The sequence below is a fragment of the Coturnix japonica genome, chromosome 14 (assembly GCF_054131305.1).
Source record: "Coturnix japonica strain WE chromosome 14, WE-NBRP24, whole genome shotgun sequence".
NCBI classification, from domain to species: Eukaryota; Metazoa; Chordata; class Aves; order Galliformes; family Phasianidae; genus Coturnix; species Coturnix japonica.
In genome coordinates this window covers 8,933,440-8,954,560 of record NC_140676.1, presented here as the reverse complement: position 1 = coordinate 8,954,560, position 21,121 = coordinate 8,933,440, and the positions used below count along the sequence as shown (strand labels likewise).

General features: G+C 39.6%; 1 protein-coding gene and 1 long non-coding RNA gene across 3 annotated transcripts; both read left to right on the top strand.

The window, feature by feature from the left end:
* The first annotated feature begins 1,447 nt into the window (after positions 1-1,447).
* On the top strand, positions 1,448-11,916 carry HDC (histidine decarboxylase). Of its 2 annotated transcripts, none has more exons than XR_014934342.1 (12): positions 1,448-2,457; positions 3,730-3,902; positions 4,426-4,539; positions 5,646-5,768; positions 6,551-6,685; positions 7,602-7,745; positions 7,999-8,065; positions 8,366-8,528; positions 8,632-8,741; positions 9,890-9,988; positions 10,654-10,755; positions 10,949-11,916. XR_014934342.1 is itself a non-coding variant. In XM_015872860.3 (12 exons), exons 1-12 carry the CDS (start codon positions 2,430-2,432, stop codon positions 11,705-11,707), a joined length of 1,998 nt encoding a protein of 665 aa, XP_015728346.1. In that variant the 5' UTR covers positions 1,448-2,429; the 3' UTR covers positions 11,708-11,916. The 2 variants fall into 2 exon arrangements, 1 of the variants encoding a protein (XP_015728346.1); XM_015872860.3 differs by having other exon boundaries at positions 8,651-8,741.
* A 1,381-nt stretch (positions 11,917-13,297) lies between these two features.
* LOC146758453 (uncharacterized) lies at positions 13,298-20,011 on the top strand. The gene is made up of 3 exons (XR_014934359.1): positions 13,298-13,531; positions 19,599-19,708; positions 19,841-20,011. It is a non-coding gene; the product is annotated as an uncharacterized LOC146758453 (long non-coding RNA).
* The last annotated feature ends 1,110 nt before the right edge of the window (positions 20,012-21,121 follow it).

Below are 21,121 nucleotides of genomic sequence, written 5' to 3'. Positions count from 1 at the left end.
CAGTTTGGTGTTACGACTTGATGCAAGCAGTGACTAATTGGAAATAATCGTGTTTTAGGGTTTTCTCAAGAACTAGCTCTGACGTCACTAGGGAATGCAGGGACAAGTTAATCAGGTTAAAAGTGCTGGTTAGGTGTTTCTCCAACTGAATTATTCCGTGATGAATTTAACGTTTGAGTCCTCACATCCCACAGATTTCAGTGCAGTTTAATCTCTCTGAACTCTGAATAATGATAAGAATTTCAGCATCAGCCTGGGTGGTGATGGTGGTGATAGTGGTAATGTTTGCGTCCGCGTGGAGAATTTCCCACGGTTTTGACAGCACTGACCTTTGCAGCACACAATGAAATGAACCTTTTCTATTCGTTCTGCTTCCTGTGGGCAAATATTCTATTCCTCGTGGTCTGTAACAAAATCCTTCCAGGTGCAGGGTAGCTAAAACAAAACCAGATTTATCTCCAGTAATATTTACCCTACCTGTGATCCATTATTGCCTGTCTTATTATGGTTCCAAACAGGTCCTGTTTATTCTCTTCCTTATTGAATGAAAAGACAACCTGGTCAAACTGTCAGCTTGAGCAAAAGACGTAGGATATATGTCACACAGAGTATTTATTGTGTAGTTCAGCTCTGAAAACACTGTTCAAAGTATTGGTCCTTATTTGCTGTTCCGAATTGAAATCATAATGGTAATTGGCTGCCAGCTTTCTTTGATCAGACTTGCTTCCTGTTGAAAATAACATATTTGTTACTCATGATGACCTACAGTCACAGTTTTTGATCACTGGGCTCTTTTGGCTTGATCCTGCCAACCCTTTCCAACCGCCTTTGTTCTCCTTTATGAAAGCAGTTACAGTACGGACGAGAGAGGTTCTGAAATTCATATGAAGTGTTGGGAGTGCCTTGTGAATATTTTTTGTGATGTTTCCTGAGGAATGAGAGATAAAACAAGTGATGATGCATACGGTATGTTTCTGTGTGCTCTTCTTGCACTTCTTTCAGTGCTTTTATCTTCTTTTTTTAATTTCAGTATATTAATCTGATGTGTGTATCAGCATCTGTTTTTATCTCTGAAACAGTTCTTTCTCCAATATCTAATCGCAGCATGAACTCAGGAAGGTTTTTACACTGTTCTACAGAAAGGAAGATGTAGCAGCTTTTTAGAATCATGAAAGAGTTCAGGCTGAATTGAGCTGCATTGAGGGCTGCTTCCTTTCTGTATGATGTGAATGGGGGAACTGCTGCGGTGTATCAGACCAAGGGTCTGTCCAGCTGGCACTTTGTCCCCAGCAGTGGGCAGCCACAAGTGGAAGCCTGGGGAGTAGCAAAAATGAGTATATTAGCCTGTGTAATTATTTCTCTTTCTAGAGCTCAGTCTTTTAGGCTGTTAAGATGTTTAAGTCCTACTTCTCTCTTTTCCCAGGGCTGCCTGATATATCAGTGTAGAGCAAGTCAGTTGCTTCTGCTGAAGATGGTTAGTGCTCCACATCGAAGTGTCAAAGACTGCTGCCAAATACAGGTCAGGATGTGTTTTCAGTTCCTAAGTGAAACTGGAGCAAGGGGAACTCTGGCTATTTGTTCAAACTGAGAACAATATAGATAGAGGACTTGAAGGAATTCTGGAAATACAAGGCCAAGTCCCAGTGCTTGTGCATACCAAACGTGAGAAAAGCAAGCACGATGTGCAAAGCTGTGATTTCCCAGCTTAGCACTCTAGAGTGGTATCAGTGGAGGAGTATAACTACACTGAATAACCTAATCTGATCTGCAAGGGCAGAATTTCCATGAAGAATCACTGCTTTGTATCACAGGTCTAGAGCTGGTAGTGTTTGTAATGCTGTTTCTTCCAACAGGGTCAGTGTGATGAGATGAAGAGTTGTGGAGATGTTCTATTCTTGGGGAGAACTCACTTATAGATTAATTAATTAACTAATTGATTAAATCCTTGCTTGCTCGGAAGTGCAGTGTCTAGTTTATGTGCTGGTACTTTTGTTACAATGACTACTGCTAGTGCTGATTTCACCCTGCAGAAGAAATACAGCTGCTTTTATTTGTTTTTGAAAGCTCCTTCTCTTGCATGATTCTGATTTTAATGTGTCTTATGTCCACGATGGATTACTGCATGTCTTCTGAAAGGTGCTTGCAAAACAAGAAAGAAATGGATTCGAGGCAGCTGGTCTCACAGATGTACTAACTTATACATCAAAAGACCATAAATGAGGATGTACAAGAGACTGTAAAAGCCCTCCGTTGGGAGGAGTTTGATAAACACCAATAACCTGCCTGCGTTAAACCTTGTACGCAAGTCTGAGATAAAGAGAGCTATAAAGGGTGAGCAGCTAGCAGGGCACCAGACCAGTCTGCCCACAACTCCCTGAGAGGTTGCAGGCCAAGCAAGAGGTGAAGAGGTGCTCCTGGGAGGAATCGGCATGGAACCTGAGGAGTACAGACGGAGAGGTGAGTAATCCTCTGCTCATGGAAATGGGTAGCATTTGCCTCTGAGAAAGAGCTGTTGTAGGGCTGTGAGTAGTACCCAGCAATGAGGGTGGGCTGTGGACTGTTTAACTGCCCATGTCTTTGGGGCTTTACATCTGGAGATGATGGTGTGTCCCAGGACTGAGTTTGAATTAACAGATTTAGTCAGTGGAAGACTTGGACTTTTTGATCTTGCATTTGAAATACTGTGGGAATGCCCCGTAGCCATGATTCTAAATAAACTTGTGTGAAGGGGTTATGCACAATGGCTCTTCCCTTACTGACACTGAACAGTTCTGGAGATGGGGAGCAATCTTTGGTCCCAGCGCTGGGGGAGGTTACCTCATAACTGGAGCTGTGTAGTTGTTTTCAGAGGATGCTAAAGGGATTATGCTATAATAACAGGGAAGAATGGTATGTTGAGAGAACTGCATTTCTCTATGTTTTCATTTTATCTGAGGAAAATCTATCCCATCTGTAATCAGTCTGTATTTGCATTGTGATCTTATCTTAAAAGGACATTTAAACTATTAAGCGATGACAACCTTGTGAATCTGCTCAGTCTCCATGAAGTCTGTTTCAAAAGCTGTGTCCCAACCTTATTAGTTGGGACTAATAATATAGACAAGGCATAAAGTTTGAGTAGCTTTCCCTAGATTATCTGGTCACAGAACCAGAGATTATTTCAGGTCTCCTGGTTGTTACCTGCTGTTTCTCCTAATGAAGAATGTTTGCTCTGAATCATCTGAAACCTTCTAGAGGTCATTCAGCTCCTGTGTGTGGGGTGCCATGTGCATGTTCCCTGGTAAACAGGAGCACTAATTCATGGGACTAGTTCGTAATACATTGAATTGAGAGTCATACTGTGGAATATGGCTCTATTTTCTTAGATAGGTAAGGTAATGAATTTATTGTTCTTAGATAGGTAAGGTAATGAATTTATTGTCAGAATGCTGACAATAATTTTTTTTCCATTAGTGGACCATGTGGTGTGAAGTGATGATTCAGAGGACTGGTCTGAACCAAATGTTGAGCAGAATGTCTTTTTTTTTCCTTTTGTGTAAATCCTGTATCCATTTTAAAGCTGTTAATAGATGGGGTAGCATGGAATTTTTAATGCAAACTTCTCTCTAGCCATTATCTGGCAACAGTCTAGGCTGTGTCCAATGCTGCTGACAGATTGCGTGATGTGCTAATGCTGCAGTTTGATTTTCCTACAATCGTAAACTCAAAGCACTGGCTTGCTTCTTCCAGGGAAAGAGATGGTGGATTACATTTGCCAGTACCTGAGCAGTGTGAGAGAGAGACGAGTGACTCCTGATGTACAGCCAGGTTACATGAGAGCTCAGCTGCCGGATTCTGCCCCAATGGACCCAGATAGCTGGGACGACATCTTTGGAGATATAGAGAAGATCATTATGCCTGGGGTAAGAAATAAAAAGTCATTACTAATTGGGGTAAACACCCAAAACCTGGGAATGCACAAGTTCTGCAGGATTAGTTTTTGGATGCATGCTTACATTGGTGATCAGGGTGTGAGCTCTTTCAGGAGTACTGAGGAAGGCTATAAAGCTGTGGCATATAGCTAAAAACAAGCTCTGGTTGTTTCTAAACCTGGTTGTGAGGATTCCCCATATCAGGGTAAATTTTTCGGACTCTGTTGTGCAATTTTGTTCAGTTCTTTCCTGTTCACAATCTTTGTCTGCCTGTTAAATCCAGATAAACACTTTTGCTATAATTTGGAATTTATCTAATAACGACACAGTTTTATCATTTGATAATGCTGCACTCCTGTTGATACAATCTTTGTAGCTTTCTGCTAGCAATTCTGTAATTGCACATATTATGCTGCTATGATGCTTTCCCATCACAAAACAGACACTAATCACTACATCTTGTGCAGAATTTTCTCACGTTTTCAGAATTGACTTCCAGATAAATTCATTCTAGGTGGTCCATTGGCAAAGTCCACACATGCATGCCTACTTCCCAGCTCTTACTTCTTGGCCCTCACTCCTTGGAGATATGCTGGCTGATGCAATCAACTGCTTGGGATTCACCTGGGTAAATTACTCTTATTGTTTTGTTACTTTAGAAATTCTTCTCCTGTGTATATTATACAGATCACAGTCATTACTTATGGTTCTTTAAGTCAGTATAAATTTTTACCATAGAACAATGTAAGCTATTTCTGTGACTGAAAAATGTCTCTTGTAGGAATAAAGCATATATAAAAGCAAATATTGCCTAGTATTAAGAGTTGAATGAACAAAATACACCACTAGAAAGGTCTGTTTTCTAATTATTTGCATATCTCACATTAAGCATTGTTCCCTGGTGATTTAGTCTCAGTACTAAGACTGTTGCAGAAGCACTGCAGGCAGTATTGCAGCCAGCACCCCTTACTGCAAGCTAGGCTGGGCTTCATTCCAGTTCTGCTCATTTGAGAAAGTGCGTTTTCTATTCTTTTCCTTCCAAAATAGAATGTTTGGTGGTCTGTCCCCTAATGTCTGAGTATTTGGTGTCCCACTTAAATATATCTCCATGATAAGAAAGCAGTAGAAACCCATAAGCCTGTAAGAAATGGGGGGTTACAGTCTCTGTGTGCTTGTATCAGATTAGCTCGTCTCATACACAGAAGTGTCAATTTCCAGGTTCTCTATTTAGTTTGTAATTCTCTTTGTTTGTTACCTTTGTAGTGTAAACTCACATAAACTGGTTCTTTCATAAGCAGAAGGCTTGATACTGCAGTACTATTTCAGTCTTTTGCTGCTCTTCAGAAACCCACCTTAACTGGAAAAAGGATCAGAGACTTTTTCTGCTCTGGGACTGTGAGCAGTGGTGGTGAACTGCAATTCTGCATTTTGGCCTCAAATAGCTTGCTGCAATCTTGACACTGAGGTCCCCAAACAACATCATCATTTTTATTAAAATAGCATTGTGCGCTGCTGGGTAGGAGTCATAGTTTTACAGGGTTAGCTATTTATATATCCAATGTTACCAAGCTTGTAATCTGTGTCTTTGTTGCATCAAGGTGAGATTTCTCCCAAGGCAATTAAATACTAACAGCTATGAATTAAAATGCAGTATGTGGTGTACTCTCTAAGGCTTAAACTCCTACTGTGTTTGCTGAGTGAGTTTACAGCCTTGTTCTTGTTTGATTTTTCTAGGCCTCCAGTCCTGCCTGTACGGAACTGGAAATGAATGTGATGGACTGGCTGGCTAAAATGCTGGGCCTTCCAGATAAATTCCTGCATCACCATCCTGATAGCATGGGTGGAGGAGTATTGCAGGTAAAGGAGATCAGAGTTAGTCCCATCAACATTTCTGGTTTCACTCAAGTAATTTCCTTCTCAGTGATCATTTTCTTTGAGGCAAAATCAATGAAGTCTAAATGGAAACAAGTCCAATATTGACATTTCTTTCCCAGATTGTACATTTATATTTGGATGATAATGGAATAGGAATTAGTATTGCTTTTAACCCTTAATATGTTATGGACTAGGAACAGGTATTCTTGTGAACAGACCTAAAGATAAATGAGATAATCAGATTTGGTTGTCTGTTGCTTCACTGAAGTTATTGCTACGTAATTAAAGGGGAAGGCTTACCACTGTCCTCCCAGCAGTCCTCATACACATAAATTCTTTTTCCTTTATCTCACATTGACTCTGTGTCTCTGAAAGCCCCAAGATCCAAGGCCTGAACCTCACCTTCTTTCAAATGTTCTCAGCAAGTACTACCTGGAATCAGTGCTAAGGCTCTGTCTTTACAGCAGCTTTCTTTAGGCTTGTATTATTTATAGTAGATACTAAATTTAATCTGTAGAAGAACAGATTTATTTGCTCACCTCAGTACCGTACATGAAAAATACATGGCAATGAAAAGGCTTTGCTTTGTGTTCTTGGCCTGAGAGCTGCACATCAGCTAGTGACTTTCCACTGTGTCTGAGAAAATTGGTAGGAGAACCAAGAGACCGGGTCGGTAACTGGGCACTTGAATGGCTTTGCTAAATCACTGGCAAAATAGTAATGAAGTAGGGAAATGTTGCAGTAAATGAGCAATGTCTTTGCAGAGCACCGTGAGTGAATCAACCTTGGTTGCACTCCTGGCAGCACGGAAAAACAAAATTCTGGAGATGAAGCTTTCTGAGCCAGACGCTGATGAGTCCTCACTCAATTCTCGACTCATTGCTTACGCATCTGATCAAGTAGGTTGCAAATTACAAAGAGAATAACTTGGCCTCAGTCTCAGGCAGACCATCAGATGACAATGTGAACTCACATTACTGTATAGAAACTAAAATACGAGTATGAACAAGTCACTCTAAAACCCTTTTCTTCAGAGGGGGAAATGAAATAGATGTGAGATGAGATTTTGCAATATTCCAGAAGTCTAAAAAGGACTTTTCTCAGATGACTGATTTCTGCATGTCTTTCCTGTTTCCTGCAAAACCTTCCTTCATACCTATAGCTATGTGCTGATATCATGTTACTTCAAGCTCTTGTTTCTTCTCAGCCTCTTGCCATTTGGAGACAGGCACACTCAAGGCTTCAGTGTTGCTGATGTTGTTGTTGTCTGCACTCTAGGCCTGCAAGCTTGTTCTTGGAGAAATGCCTACAGAATGATGTGATTCTGTTTGCAAACCTGTTCTGTCCTTTGGCTCCTAATCTGAACAATCACATTCCCCTGTGGAAGACAGCAGTGGGAGTTGCACTCATGCTGGCTTGCCCTTCATATAACTAAAAGGGCTTTTTCTTGTGAGATGTTTAAATCTATGCCAGCCTAGCACAAGGCATATTTCAAGGTTGTCTTACAACAGTGAGGAATGCAAATGCTGAGACTGATCCATTTCTAGCGAGTCCTTTAAGATTTGAGTTTTGGTAAATGACCCTTACAAGAGAAGTATGGTATTACTGGATTTTAGAGACCAGTGCCTGAATAAATTAATTATATATGTTTCTTGAAATTACAATGCGGTTTTTCTTTTAGTTGCTGGATTACAACAATTACCTTATCTATGGCTTCATTGCAACCAATTTCTTTTATAATTCCATAATTTATTACATTTGTTCAGGCTCAGAATTTGCTTTCTTACTGTTCTGTTTTTTGTTGTTTTTTTTAAGGCTCATTCTTCTGTAGAAAAGGCTGGCTTGATTTCACTTGTGAAGATAAAATTTCTGCCTGTGGATGAGAACTTTTCCCTTAGAGGTGAAACTTTGAAGGAAGCCATAGCAGAAGACAGAAAGAAAGGCCTAGTGCCCGTCTTTGTATGTTCTGTTTTCTGATTAAGAGTATCAATGTACTATTTTATTCTTAATGTCAATGTAAGAAATATCTTAAGTATAACTTTGCTGTGTTAAAATGCCTTCATTGAAGGTGAAAATGTGTAGGAGAATTTACGTTTTACTGAAACAAAACATGTTGGTTTCCTTTTAACTATACTGATAGCCTTTCAAGTTTCAAAGTGCTGCATCCATTTATTTAAAAAAATGCCATCTGAACAGTCTTATTTCATTTCAGGTTTGTGCAACTTTGGGTACAACTGGTGTCTGTGCATTCGACAATCTCTCAGAGCTGGGACCAATATGTAAGAGTCATTTATCCCCTTATTTCTAAGAATTCTGTTGTAGATCCAACTCTACATCAGTTGACGTACATGTAATGAGAATCAGAATTCAGTGTTTTCCTTTGTTTTGTGGTTCTGGTTCCACAGCCTTAAATTAAAATTAGATTTTCAATTTCTTGTCTTACATTTTATTTTCTTGTCAACCTGTCCACCACCTGCACAATGGTATGCCTGATTTGAAGAGAGGAAAGTAGTGGTTTAATTGAGGAGGTACTTTGATTCATTGTATCCCTTGTGTAACAGCAATTTCAATTCCAACAGGTGTTGCTGAGGGACTCTGGCTTCATATTGATGCTGCATATGCAGGAACAGCATTTCTGTGTCCCGAATTTCGATTGTTCTTGGATGGAATTGAGTATGCAGATTCCTTCGCTTTTAACCCTTCTAAATGGATGATGGTTCATTTTGACTGCACAGGATTTTGGTGAGTAAAGGCAAAACAGAAACAACACCAAAAAGATAATAAGTAAAGTATTTCTCTGCACATTTTTTTTCCCTTTCTTTCTTTCTTTCTTTGCTAAATATAGTTCATTCTGCAATTGATAGGGTTAAAGATAAATACAAGCTACATCAAACCTTCAGTGTTAACCCCGTCTACCTCAGACATCCCAATTCAGGAGCTGCTGTTGATTTCATGGTAAGTTTTTATTTGAGTTGATGTTTTAAATTGCCTATAGAATGGTCAAATGCTGACTGAGAAATTCCTCCGGAGTTATTTTTAAGGTGGTCTTACTACTTAAAAACATTAAAAAAGTCATTTGGAGGTCATGAGTAGATTAATTAATAAAGCTTTTGGAGATTTATAGAGATTGAAGTGCACATTTTTTACACAGGTGGGGATCTAGCCTAGCCTTTTTAGTTAGAAGGATCATTTTGGTGCACTCTATTGTTTGCATAATTCCCACTGATGGCATTTTGAGTGGTTTTCTTAGATTTCTGCTATGTGACAAAATAGGAAGAGGAGTAAGCAATGTAAACACCAGGCTCTGAAACAGCTGTATAAGGAATTACATTTCTCCTCTGATTAAAATGTACTGAGATAAGAGAACTGAGGCATTTTGCTTTAGATCCATCTTAAAGCAGATTTCGGTACAGTTAACCAAAGGGATACTCTACTGCCAATTGTTTCTGCTGTGATCTCACCCAAGTCCTGAAAAGATGACTGTTTTCTTGGAATCAATGGTGCTTTTCACTAGGAGTTGTGTATAGAGAGTGGAAAAAATAAGTCAATGAGTCTCTCTTGTGGTAAAACAGGACCTTGCACATTATTGTGTAGCTCCTTAGAAGTACACTTGTGTCACTCTTTTCCATACAGTAGGTGATATTTTCTCTGCAGGAATTTTCTCCTGCATGAATTCTTGCTGTTGACTTGGGAAGATTGTATTTAAATATGCAAATTACAGAAAGTGAAGTGAACACTCAATCCTGAATTGTAAATAGACGGATCACATCTCAAGTTAATAATGCTCTTTGAGTGCAAACAAGTTGTTAATTGCCACATGCTGGAAATTAACTAAAAATTCTGAGCATGTCCAAAGATTAACACCTCACTTCTAGATGAAAGGGAATAGTCAAAATCTTACTGTTGCAAATAATTGAAAAAGGCAGACATAGGATTTCCCTGATGGCTAATTCCTAGGCTTACCTGTGTTTCAGTAACATTAAATTAATTGTCAGTAAAGATTTCTGAGTTGAGCACAGGTCTGAAGCAGCTGACCATGTTTGGTAAGGGGATGGTCCTTCTGTTGCTTTTGCCCTTATTGATACGCTGTTGTGTTTTCACAGCACTGGCAAATTCCACTGAGTCGTCGATTTCGTTCTTTGAAGCTGTGGTTTGTGATTCGTTCATTTGGGGTGAAAAAGCTTCAAGCTCATGTTCGACATGTATGTGCATTGACTGTGCAAGCATAAGTGTGTTATGTTTCATTTACCAGTAGCTGAGTTTCTTAAATTCAGTCACGCAGATGAGTAACAGAAATTCACCATGTGTGCTAATTTTACCCTTAAGTAATACGTAAAGATTGACTGTGTTGGCAAAACATTTCCTGTACCCTTCTTGGAAGCAATAGGCAGTGAAGCAACTTGATAAACCAATGCACAACACTGAGTAAGTTTGTAGAGTCTTTCTTTGAACTGAAGTGGTAGCTGTTTGGGAGGCAGGATGGAATGGGTGACTGAACACATTGCTATGAAACTTCATGGGATTAAGTCTTTGATGGCACGTAAATACAAGAGATCCTATTGTGATTAAATGGTTGCTGCAACAGGATTTTAGTCTGATAAAAGAAACATTCAAATTTCTAACTTTCTTTGAATTCCTATATCTAGCCCGGGTACTCCTGATCACTATCAGGGATATGGGCAAGTAGAGACAGCATTAACCATTCCTAGCTTTGTTGTCAGCTTTGCTACCATACTTGTAAATGGAATGGTACCTCTTAGGGAGGATGGTAGTTTCTTTTAACAACGCAGTAGTGTCTTTCAGTGGGTTTGTGATAAACCAGCGTATAACTGCACTTTTTTCCCTTCTCCCTCCCCCCCAACCACAGGGAACTGAAACAGCCAAATTCTTTGAATCTTTGGTGAGAAGTGATCCACTGTTTGAAATTCCTGCCAAGAGACATCTTGGACTGGTTGTGTTTCGTTTAAAGGTAAAAGCTGGGACATTTGCGTGTCCTTTTGGAATAATTTGACTACAACTGGTATCTCCATAGACATTGAGAACTGTGAATAAGCTTTCATGTAAGATTTGTAATGCTGACAGTCTTGCAGATATTTGGATGTCACTGGAAATTTTAACAGTTGTGTGTTGTTTGTTTTTTTTCCTATCCATATTTAAAACAGGGTCCCAACTGTCTGACAGAAAAACTCCTGAAAGAACTGAGCAGTTCTGGCAAACTCTTCCTTATTCCAGCAACCATTCATGACAAGTTCATCATCCGCTTTACTGTAACATCTCAGTTCACAACCAGGGAAGATATTCTGCAAGACTGGAACATCATTCAACACACTGCAGCCCAAATTGTTAGCCAGCATAATGAATTGCACCACATCAACTCTGGTGATGAGGCAAAAATCCCTAATACAGTATCTGAACCTAGTTCTAGTGTTATTAATCATGCTTCTCAGCTCTGTCTAGAAGAAGGAAAATACAAAGTACCTTCCAGAAAAATAGTAGGCCAGCCTAAGAAGTTAGCAGTGAGTCCTGGTACATGTGTGATCAGTCAGCAAGTGAAAGGTCAAGGGGATCTAGATGATTGTTTTCCAGACGATGTGCAAGATGTTACCAAACATAAGTTAACCTCTTTCTTATTCAGTTATTTGTCTGTTCAAGGCAAGAAAAAGACATCACGTTCACTTAGCTGCAACAGCGTGCCAATGACTGATCTTCTTGAGCAATGTAATCCTACAGCAACAGACCCTGACAAGAAGGAGCCTCATGCAAATGCCAGAATTCTTTCCAGGCTGCCCGAAGAGGTGATGATGCTCAAAAAAAGTGCCTTCAAGAAATTAATTAAGTTTTACAGTGTCCCAAGCTTTCCAGAGTGTAGCATTCAGTGTGGTCTTCAGCTGCCTTGTTGTCCCCTGCAAGCCATTGTTTAACAAGTAAAAGAGATTTGGTGCTTAAGAGCTCTCTAGGTAGAAAGAGAACCAAAGTTTGCTTATTCATATGCAATACTACGTGTAATTTTCTTCAATATGTACGTTGTGGTAATGACCTCTGAGAAAATTCCTGTGCTTTTATTGGTGCAAAACCGTGTGTATTTATAGATTAAAATGTCAAATAAACCTTGTAGACATATAACATGAAACTCTGGTTTGTAGACTGTGGTAAAGAAAATGCTAACTTATGCTTTATAAACCACCCTTTGCCAGGACTGATAATTGGTAAACTAGAAACATATTGACAAAATATGTTGGCTTTAATAGGGTGTTAAAATTCCTTTCGCTTTGCTCTATTCTTTTTATTTTCTTTTATAATACCTTGCCTTCAACTCTGTAGATTGCTGTGAGGCTTGGTGTATGCAGGCAGTGCCAGCATCCCTTCTGCATTGTGAAAAGAGGATGATGTAACCAGACATTTACTGTACATTAGTGCAATTTTTTCAACTCTTGAGTTTAAAAGCAGCAATATCTGCACTAATCAGCTAATAGTACACAGGAGGCTTTATGTAACCACGTTTCAAGAAAACAAGAATGGAATTGACCTAAAATGATGTACATGTGTCTGTCTCCATCTGACTAACTCAGAATTGTCCCAGCATGTTCCATTTGAGAATCTAATTGAGGAAAGGGAGTACCTACTCACTTAGAGTGAAGAACAGGACTGGACAGGTCAAGGTCAAAATTAGTCCTGTGGAGACTGGAGATTTTGAGGATGACAGCAGCAGTGCAGTGGAGCATGGAAGCACCCTTACTGTAGAGCAGGCAGCTTAGGAAAGAGGAAACTGTTTCTTGGGTGGTGATGCTTTTAACAAGCGAGTCGTTTTAGAAAACAAACCTTCAATGAGACATCTGAGTGATGAGATTTTACTTCTTCAGGCTTCAGCGCTGTAGATGCCAAACAGTTTTCAAAGTCGAGCATGGGAATAATAGATAGCAGATATTTTGGAAATCTTCAGAACAACTTTGGAAAAACAAGTCTCAGTATTCAGAAGTACCTGCAGCAGCGCTTAACTGTGTGTCGATGTTGATTTACTTCACAGTGCAACGTGGAAAATCTGCTCTTATTTGTTCTGCTGGAAGACATATCCATGCAGAAAGACGGCAGAAAGGAGTAAGACCCAGTTTATTGCCAAGTGAACAATTAATTTGATGCTGCAGAGCTCAGTACTTCAGATCTGTTACTTGGCTACAGACTAGGAGGGATTCTTCCCTCCCCTTCTAGTGGCTGAGGACACCAAAAAAACAGGAATGTTTTGGTGTTCTGACAAATTCCTGGGTATTTAGATAATGCAAGTAGATCAGATCTGAGCATGTGGCATACCTGTGAGTAGCCGTATGGTTATTTCTGTTATGTTTCTATAGATCATTTGAGAAGGACAAGCACTAGAGCGCTTGTGTAAAGCAACTACGTGGAAACAGTATTATGTGGAATTTCACATTAGAACCACACTGCCATTGCTATGAGTAAAGGGGTGGTGGTTTTTTTTCTCTCTCAAAACAACTGTAACTAATTTGAGCCACCTCCTCAGAAGAGGTTCTAGCAATGCCGTGCTGTCATGCTGCAGCAGGCTTTCTGAAGATGAGATTTCCTATGCGATGATCTCTCATTCCATTATGCCTTTGGCTTTTGTATGTGGGCTCTAGCATTGGTTCTACAACTCTAGCAGGGAATCATAATCTGTGGTCTGGAGAGCCTTTGAGAAGTTCTAATGTTGTATTTCCTAGGTTGGCTGCAGGAACTGAGCACATTGACTGAAAACAGTGAGTATCACACCAGGTTTTCTAGCTAGATTAATATACATCAAACCTCGGCAGGTGACATATTATATTTATTAAACTGTTTAAGTTATTTTTATGTTGCTGATAAAATATGCTTAAGTATTTGAAAATGGAGGTTCCAAAATTAAGCTTCCAAAATCAGTTAATATTTTAACAACATGTTAGTAACCTTTTACTTTTCTTAGTGTCCAAACTTGATTCTGAGCTAAGTTATTGCTTCTAGCCTCTGCCAGTGATGTGCAGGAATACTGAGAGGGTTAGTTGTTTAATACTTGTGGGACACAGTGAGCTGTGATTAGGTGGTTGTTATTTGCTTTCTGTGACCACCATAACAAGCAATGCGTAGGTTCCCCTTGACTTAAGCTGGCAAACCCCCACTGTTTAACACTTGCTTACTTTAAACTTTAGAAAACAGTACCTGTTTATTAATAGAAAATGCAGTTCAAGGAATTTACATGCTGCCCTTCTCCTTGAGGTTTCTGCGCTCACCTCTCCCATTTGATTTTTTTATGCTTACCTTTATTTTCAGTTCTTTGCACAGGGCTTGTTGCTGTAGTAGTCGATTGCACTAGCCATGGAGCAGTAAGGGAAAGAAAAAATAAGGAAAAGCTAAAATGTATAGGATGCTACAGAGCTCCTTGGACTCAGGAAGAGGCTTCTATCCACAGGTGCAGGCACCCGTGGCGTTGCCAAGCGGTAGACAAGGGCAGCTTGTTTTTATCCACAAGATGTCACTAGAGGGTAACAAGTAACTGCAAGTTCGTATTACACTGGGATTCGAGCTCACTGTACTGCTTGTGAAGGGGAAAACAAGTGAGCAGGAATCATAGGAAAGCGGAGTAATCCTTGTACTCCCTAACCACAGAATGCTCCAGGCTGCATTTTCTTTTCTGTTCATACAGCCTCCTCTCTTTTCTGTTTTCTATTTCTCAATGGTTTGGTAGGAGATCTCACTGTAACAGTACAAGACAGCACAGTCCATTCTAGCTATCTCAAGCGACAGGAACCAAACCACAAAACACCTCTTATCTACTCACTAATCAAGGGCAGAACATTGGGGTTCAGAGTGGATGACTTGTGGTTTGAATTAATCTGTGTCACTGATCAATCAGAATGTTTTCTGTTCTTGCCTGCTTCATCTGGCTTTTCCTATGGAAAGCCATAACTGGATAATCTTCAGGATTGCTAAACTGAAATCTTGTACCTTCAGTTTCCAGTTTGAAATGCCTTTCTGACTCATTTTGTTGTTCACAGTGAATGCAGTTGCTATTAAGGATTTATTTGCAGTATTAATGCAGTGTTTCTGTAAGGTCATTTTAATTTGAAGAGGTAAGCTGACCTGAGCTAATTCACTGGTGCAAGAAAAAGGGCTGATTTTGTTTCCCTCTCATCCCTATCAGGTCTCTTAGCTCCACTGCCTCTTTTGCTCCAGCTCTGGTGCTCTTTTGGCACATCAGTGACCAATCCAGCTCACTAAACCAGCAGAATATATTTTTCTGAGTGAGTTCTCCGCTGACTCATTGGATAGAATTGACTCATCAAGGGTTTTATTAGTAGCAGGAACTATGAAAAGGGTGGAGTAAGGAACAATAAGCAGCATCTTGAGCTCTGAAATTCTCTGTTTGTTTTCCTATTCTGCATGAGTTGCAAGATGTCTATTAACCAGGAAAAATCACTTCTTGGTATTCATAACCAAGTTCATTTTAGGCTAGAGTTAAATCAGTGAACCTACTAGTGGCAAAGTTCAAGCCATTCCATTTTTGGCCTCCCAGTCTGGCAGAGATTCATGAGATAAGGGTCAGTAAAATAAATGCTATGGCACCACTTAAACTGTGCTAACATCAGCAGCTTATTGGTATTCTTTTCCAGATCTTTCCCCACTTCTGAGAGATGATGCTCACAAATTTGTAATTCATCAGGATTTCTGGTCAGTCACCTATGTGAGCTGACTGGGCAGCCAGCTCTGCAGCTGATCTGACACCTCTGTTCACTGAAACATTTTGCAATCAGCAACCTCCACAAAACTCTTGGAAGTGAGTTAACCTCTCCTGTCATACTGGAATTTCTTAGAAACCTGTTAGGTTGCCCTGCCTGTTTTACCTTCCCAGGAATAAAAAAAAGAAGGAAAATAAAAATTAAAAAAACAAGAAATCTGTATGTTGCAGGGAGCTTTTACTTTGCTGCACTCTATCACAAGTTCTTGTATGTTCCTTCTTGATGAGGAAATTGCTTTTAAAGGTAAAAGAGGTGCAACCTTGCTGTGAATAAATATAGCACAACTCATTAAACAAAGCTAGATAGATAGTCCAGATTTATATGTCGTACTTATGACATATATATATTACTTATATATACTTACAGATATTTAATTGTGCAGATATGCAGGAGGTGTATTCCACTCCAAAGGAGATGGGAGCTATGTTGAATAGTATGAAATGACACTGCTATTATTATATATACAGTTGATAACTATGGATCTCAGCTATTCCATCCTGCATATTATGGCTTTGCTATTTGTCATGGCTTTGCTGTTCAGCCCATTGCTTAGGAGCATGTATAGTATCTTGAGAGGGAACCTGGTCTTCAACAGCTTCCAGCAGCTCTTGTTGGAAATTAAAATTATTTTCCTGTGAAGCTGGAAGGTTTGTAGTACACATGCAGCACTCACAGCGGGCAGTCAGTATCTGCTTTCCCAGTGGCCTGTATAGAAAACTGGAGCTAGAAGTAGTAGAAAGAAAAGAGATCCTTTTTTGTGTTCTACCTGCATATATTGGATCTAAAACCTCTTAATGAAATTTTCTTGTTGAAAAGGAATAGGTGTTTTCAGCTGGAAACTTGTTTTGCAAGGAAATTTCCTGCAAAATCTCCTTACAATGCCATGTTTGCTTCTAAGATTTGAAAGTTGTAACCTTAAACTACTTTCTATTGAGGTGCCAGCTCAGCTGTAGCTCTCTGTTCAAACACAACAGGCTGAAGGAATTTGAAGTGAAGTTCTCTGAGTCATAGTGAAAATCATCTTTCTGTTGCAGAGGTGTTAAAAGCAACTGGTGTGAAATTCTAGGAATCAAACTGTAATATTCTGCAATGACATAGGAGAGATTCCTGGTGCTGGTTAGTAGCTAGATTCTTGTCTCTGAGCCCATCCCCATCCTCCTTGGGTAGAGATGGTTGGAATTCAGCAGAACAGATGTGGTTTTCAAGGTCAGGGAAGAGAGACATCAAAACCCAGGACTGATCCCATATCTCCTAATACAGAGACTCCAGAGGGAATCTTGCTCAGTTTTCTTTTGAGGAGATGAAACGATAAGGATTAAACATACAGCTTAGATGAGCCACAACCTCAGGAGAATTTCGAGTTACTCTTTCTCATAAAATTTCACTTTTGCTATTTTTTCCTTTTCATTTATGATGGAAAAGTAGATGACATGCATATATCCAGAGCAAGTGTTATTTTTGAACCACTGACTTTAGGCTTGAATCAGATTCAGTGTAAAAACTGCAGCGAATTTGTGAAATAACTGTTCAAATCCTATCTTATAATTTATTACCATCCTACCGTCAGGACAAGCTTATACTAGACAGACTTTTAAAAGGAATTAAAACATAAGCATTAGTCACAGATGCTGCCAAAAAGAGCATCAAGTGATAGAACATGCTTATCAAACAACTCTGTTCCCTTTGAAAAAGGGATGAGGAAAGAAGCAGCTTTATTCTCACAACCTTATTTGCTGAACTATAGCAAACTGAATGGAAAAGATCTGTGATCTTGTGTAGTTCAAGAGTTCTCCAGCCTCTTTCACAGGAATAAACTGCATGCATACACTGTAAAATAATACTTGAGTAATTGCTCATCTGTCAAAGGGAATGTTAGAAACTCAAGAAGCTGCATGGAGTAGCTGAGGTTCTGTGACTTACTACTTTTTTCAGGGAGTCTCTGCAAGACATTCTGTGCTTGTGTGTGGAAAAGGCAAGGAGAAAGAAAGCTGCTTTTGCAGCGTTCTCCCTAAAGTATATAGAAGTCTAAGAAATTTGGTGCTTTGAGCTCTTCTCTCCTTGAAGCTTGAGTGGATGAGGTTGTTGGAAAGCCCATGTTTTCTGTCTCTTCCAAGAAATAACAAACAAATGGAACAAATATAAAGTATCGACAGAAAAATCACTCAAACCTCCTTTGCAGAAGGAGGTCAGCAGTTTTCTTCATTGCCGTTGGTGCAGTGGTTAAAGGAGCTGGAATTTTGGTACCATTCAGGTGCATTTGTCATTGCTGCAATTTTAACTCTAGGAGGAGTGAAAGGGGAAAAAAGAACACCTGCAGTTGTTATTTTAGGTGCACAGCAAATTTCTGTTATTAACGTCAAGAAAAAAAACGTGAAACAGCCTTCAAATTTTACATGCTGATGCAAATAAGAGTTTGCCAAAGGCTCCTATTTGAGATTCAAGAGATTTCACATGTGGGAGAGCCGTGAAGTTCAGTTGGCAGCCCTGACAGAAAGTATTGTCACAGTACTGATCCTGAAATATGCTGGCAGATCGTGTTACTGTATGCATGGCAATACCGGTCTGAATGAAATCAATCCAACCAAGAGATGTGCCTTTTGCTGCATGAACCTTCTGCATTCTACAGTAGTCAGCAGTGCGCTGTCTCTAGAAAGGACAGTGTAAAATGTCATGGATTACGATCACTAAGTCCCTTGCATTCACAGAACTTTCTTCAGCTCTGTCACCTTTCTATAATAGAAACATGGCATCTAAAATTAAAACAGATATTTATATGTATGTTTGTACTCATGTTTATAAGCACATACGGTGTAGTTAATCAGAACATGCGTTTTGCAAGCTCTTTTAGGAGAAGAAATTGATTATAAAGTCCAGCATTTCTATGGTATAGCATGATCTGCAGGTTGGCAGTAGGACAGTAGAAAGTCCTATCTTCCTGAACTCAGATGGATTTGGTGAACAAGGACTATTTTATTTGCTTAAATTTCAAAACTTCTTTTGGACTAACTTTAAGCAAAAGAATTGACTAATGGTTATCTCACTGGAGCTCTGTCATTATTTACTATTTAATTGCAACTTCTAGCTCCTTGTTGGCCCCTGTCCTGTCCTTCACATATATGTGCCTCTGCTACATGTACTGTACTGTTTTGATTTAGTTGTATTCTGCACTATCATTTAATAGACATTTTAGTGGAAAGAGATATGAGGTATGTTTGCATAAATAAAAAATGCACTAACTGAATCATGGCAGTGAGCTGGGAATCTTACAGAAGTTTGTTTTGTTACTACTTACGTTTCTTACATAACACATCTACATAACTCACCCATTTTCATGTAGGAGAGCATTTTTCAAATTTCATTTCTTTAAGACAAAGAAATCTCAGTCTTCTTTCCTAAGATCACAGGTTTCATGATTATGGATTGGATGTGTGCATATATAGAACTTAAGAATGGTCTGAGTAGGAAGGAACATCAAAAACCATCTAGTTCAAGCCCTTTACCATGAGCAAGGACATCTTAAACTGGATCAGGTTGCGCAAAGCCCAGGCAACTTCCATGGATGGTGCATCCATGTCTTCTCTGCACAAGCTGGTTCAGTACCTCACCATCATTATAGCAAGGAAGTTCTTCCTTATATCTAATCTAAATCTAACCTCTTTCAGTTTAAAACCACTACTCCTTGTCCTATCACTACATCTTTCTTATTTTAGTGTCCTTTATGTACTGGAAGGCTGCAATGAGGTCTCTCTAGAGCTTTCAGCCTATATCTGATCCTCTTTCTGGCCTCCTCTAGACCTGTTCCAGGTTTTCCTGAGGGATACCGCTCACCACCAGTCTCTGCCTAGACGCTGAGCCATTCACAGCAGCTCTCTGCATGCAGCCACACAGCCAGTGCCTCACCCAGGGGATAGTCCTTCCATCAAATCCATGTCTCCCCAATTTAGAGGATGTTGTGTGAGACCATATAGAGTTGACAAGAAAATAAATAAGAGCTCAAAAGAGAAACAATAACGCATAATATGCAATTTTACTATTTTTCATGCATCTCTTTCAGATTTCTGAATTTCAGGAATTTTGGAACTTGCTTTCTAAGAAGTGTGTTGGGTTCTTCTGTGTTGCTCCTGCAAGCAAACAGATAAGATCTGCAGTGCCAACTTCTCATGGGTGAGTTCTGATGGAATTTAGCAAGCGGTATCCTTGAATTAATGTAAATTCTAGCAGCTTTCTTCTATTTGAATGAATTTATCCAACTTTACTTGAATAATTATTTGAATAATTGTTTCTGTTGTGCTCTAGGACTTACATCACTGTGAAAACTTAAATGGGTAGATCAAGCCTCCTTTTAGAAGGGGAAGAAGATATAAAGAACTTCCTGGCATACAAAACATCAGAGGACTCTCATGTTGATGCGAAAGTGTGGACAGTGAAGAATGACAGATTCAAACATCACAAACGTGAGTTTTATGAATTCCTATTTGTATTAGAGAAAAAAAGTATGCAGAGAAATGTGAGTGATTACTTTGAGGAGACAAGTGAGATTTATTGATAACTAATTGCATTTTAGGTGATGGGTGCACAGGTAGCATTACAGATATCAAGGCTCTCTGTGTGGGCAAACTGGTGGTCCAATGGCCTGGCCTCTGTGAAGGCTGGAAGGAAAATGCTGTGAAGCATGAATAAAGGGTCTAAGGTCAGACAATATATATGTACTAGTTAGGAGAAGGAAAGGATTTCTGCTTTGATTGTACTTAAATGAAGGTTGGCTTATGTCCGGGAAGAACTGCACCTCAGATAGGAAGGAACAGACTTTTGAGATGTGAGAATGTTTTTCACTATGAGCAGAAAAAATGCAGTCCAGCAGGAAAATAAAGAAATGGTGGGGTACTCAGCACAAACCTGCTGTAATGGTAGTGGCAACAATCTTAGGGACCCTATAAAGTAAATGCCTCCTATTTTATGATGTTGGCCCACAATGTCAGAGGCAGATGGTGGTGGTATGGCAGTAGAGGTTGAACCTTCCCACCAGTATTCCATTACATTTTGTTGTTTTCTGACAGATGGCAGCAGGGGCGCAGTCTGACAGAATGGTGTCTGATTGAGAAAAAAAATGGCTCCTATTGACATTCATTGATGCTTGGTGAATGTTAATGGAGACCAAAGAGTGGATGTGAGCACAGTGAGGTGGTGGATGGTGCATTTCAGCAGTGCTGACAGTTACAGTGTCGGATTCGATGATCTGGGGGTTGGACTCGATGATCTCTAAGGTCCCTTCCAACCCGCACGAGACTACTACCTATTACAGTGGGTCACCTCTGCTGATGCAGGTTTTTATGAGCACAGCGTGCAGGTTCTTGTTCATCAGTGGTGAAAACACATGGCTCATGGTGGTGATTGTTAAAAAAGAGTGTTTTGTAGCTGAGAATTTGCTCTACGAAACAATGTTATTGTGCTCTTTGTATTTGTTGTAGTTTCCATGGATGTAAATAGGAGGCATTACTTTCAGAACGACCCACGTAAATATAGTAAGTTGGAAAAGAAGTATTGTGCAGAGTCAGAAAAACCACATAAAAACTATGT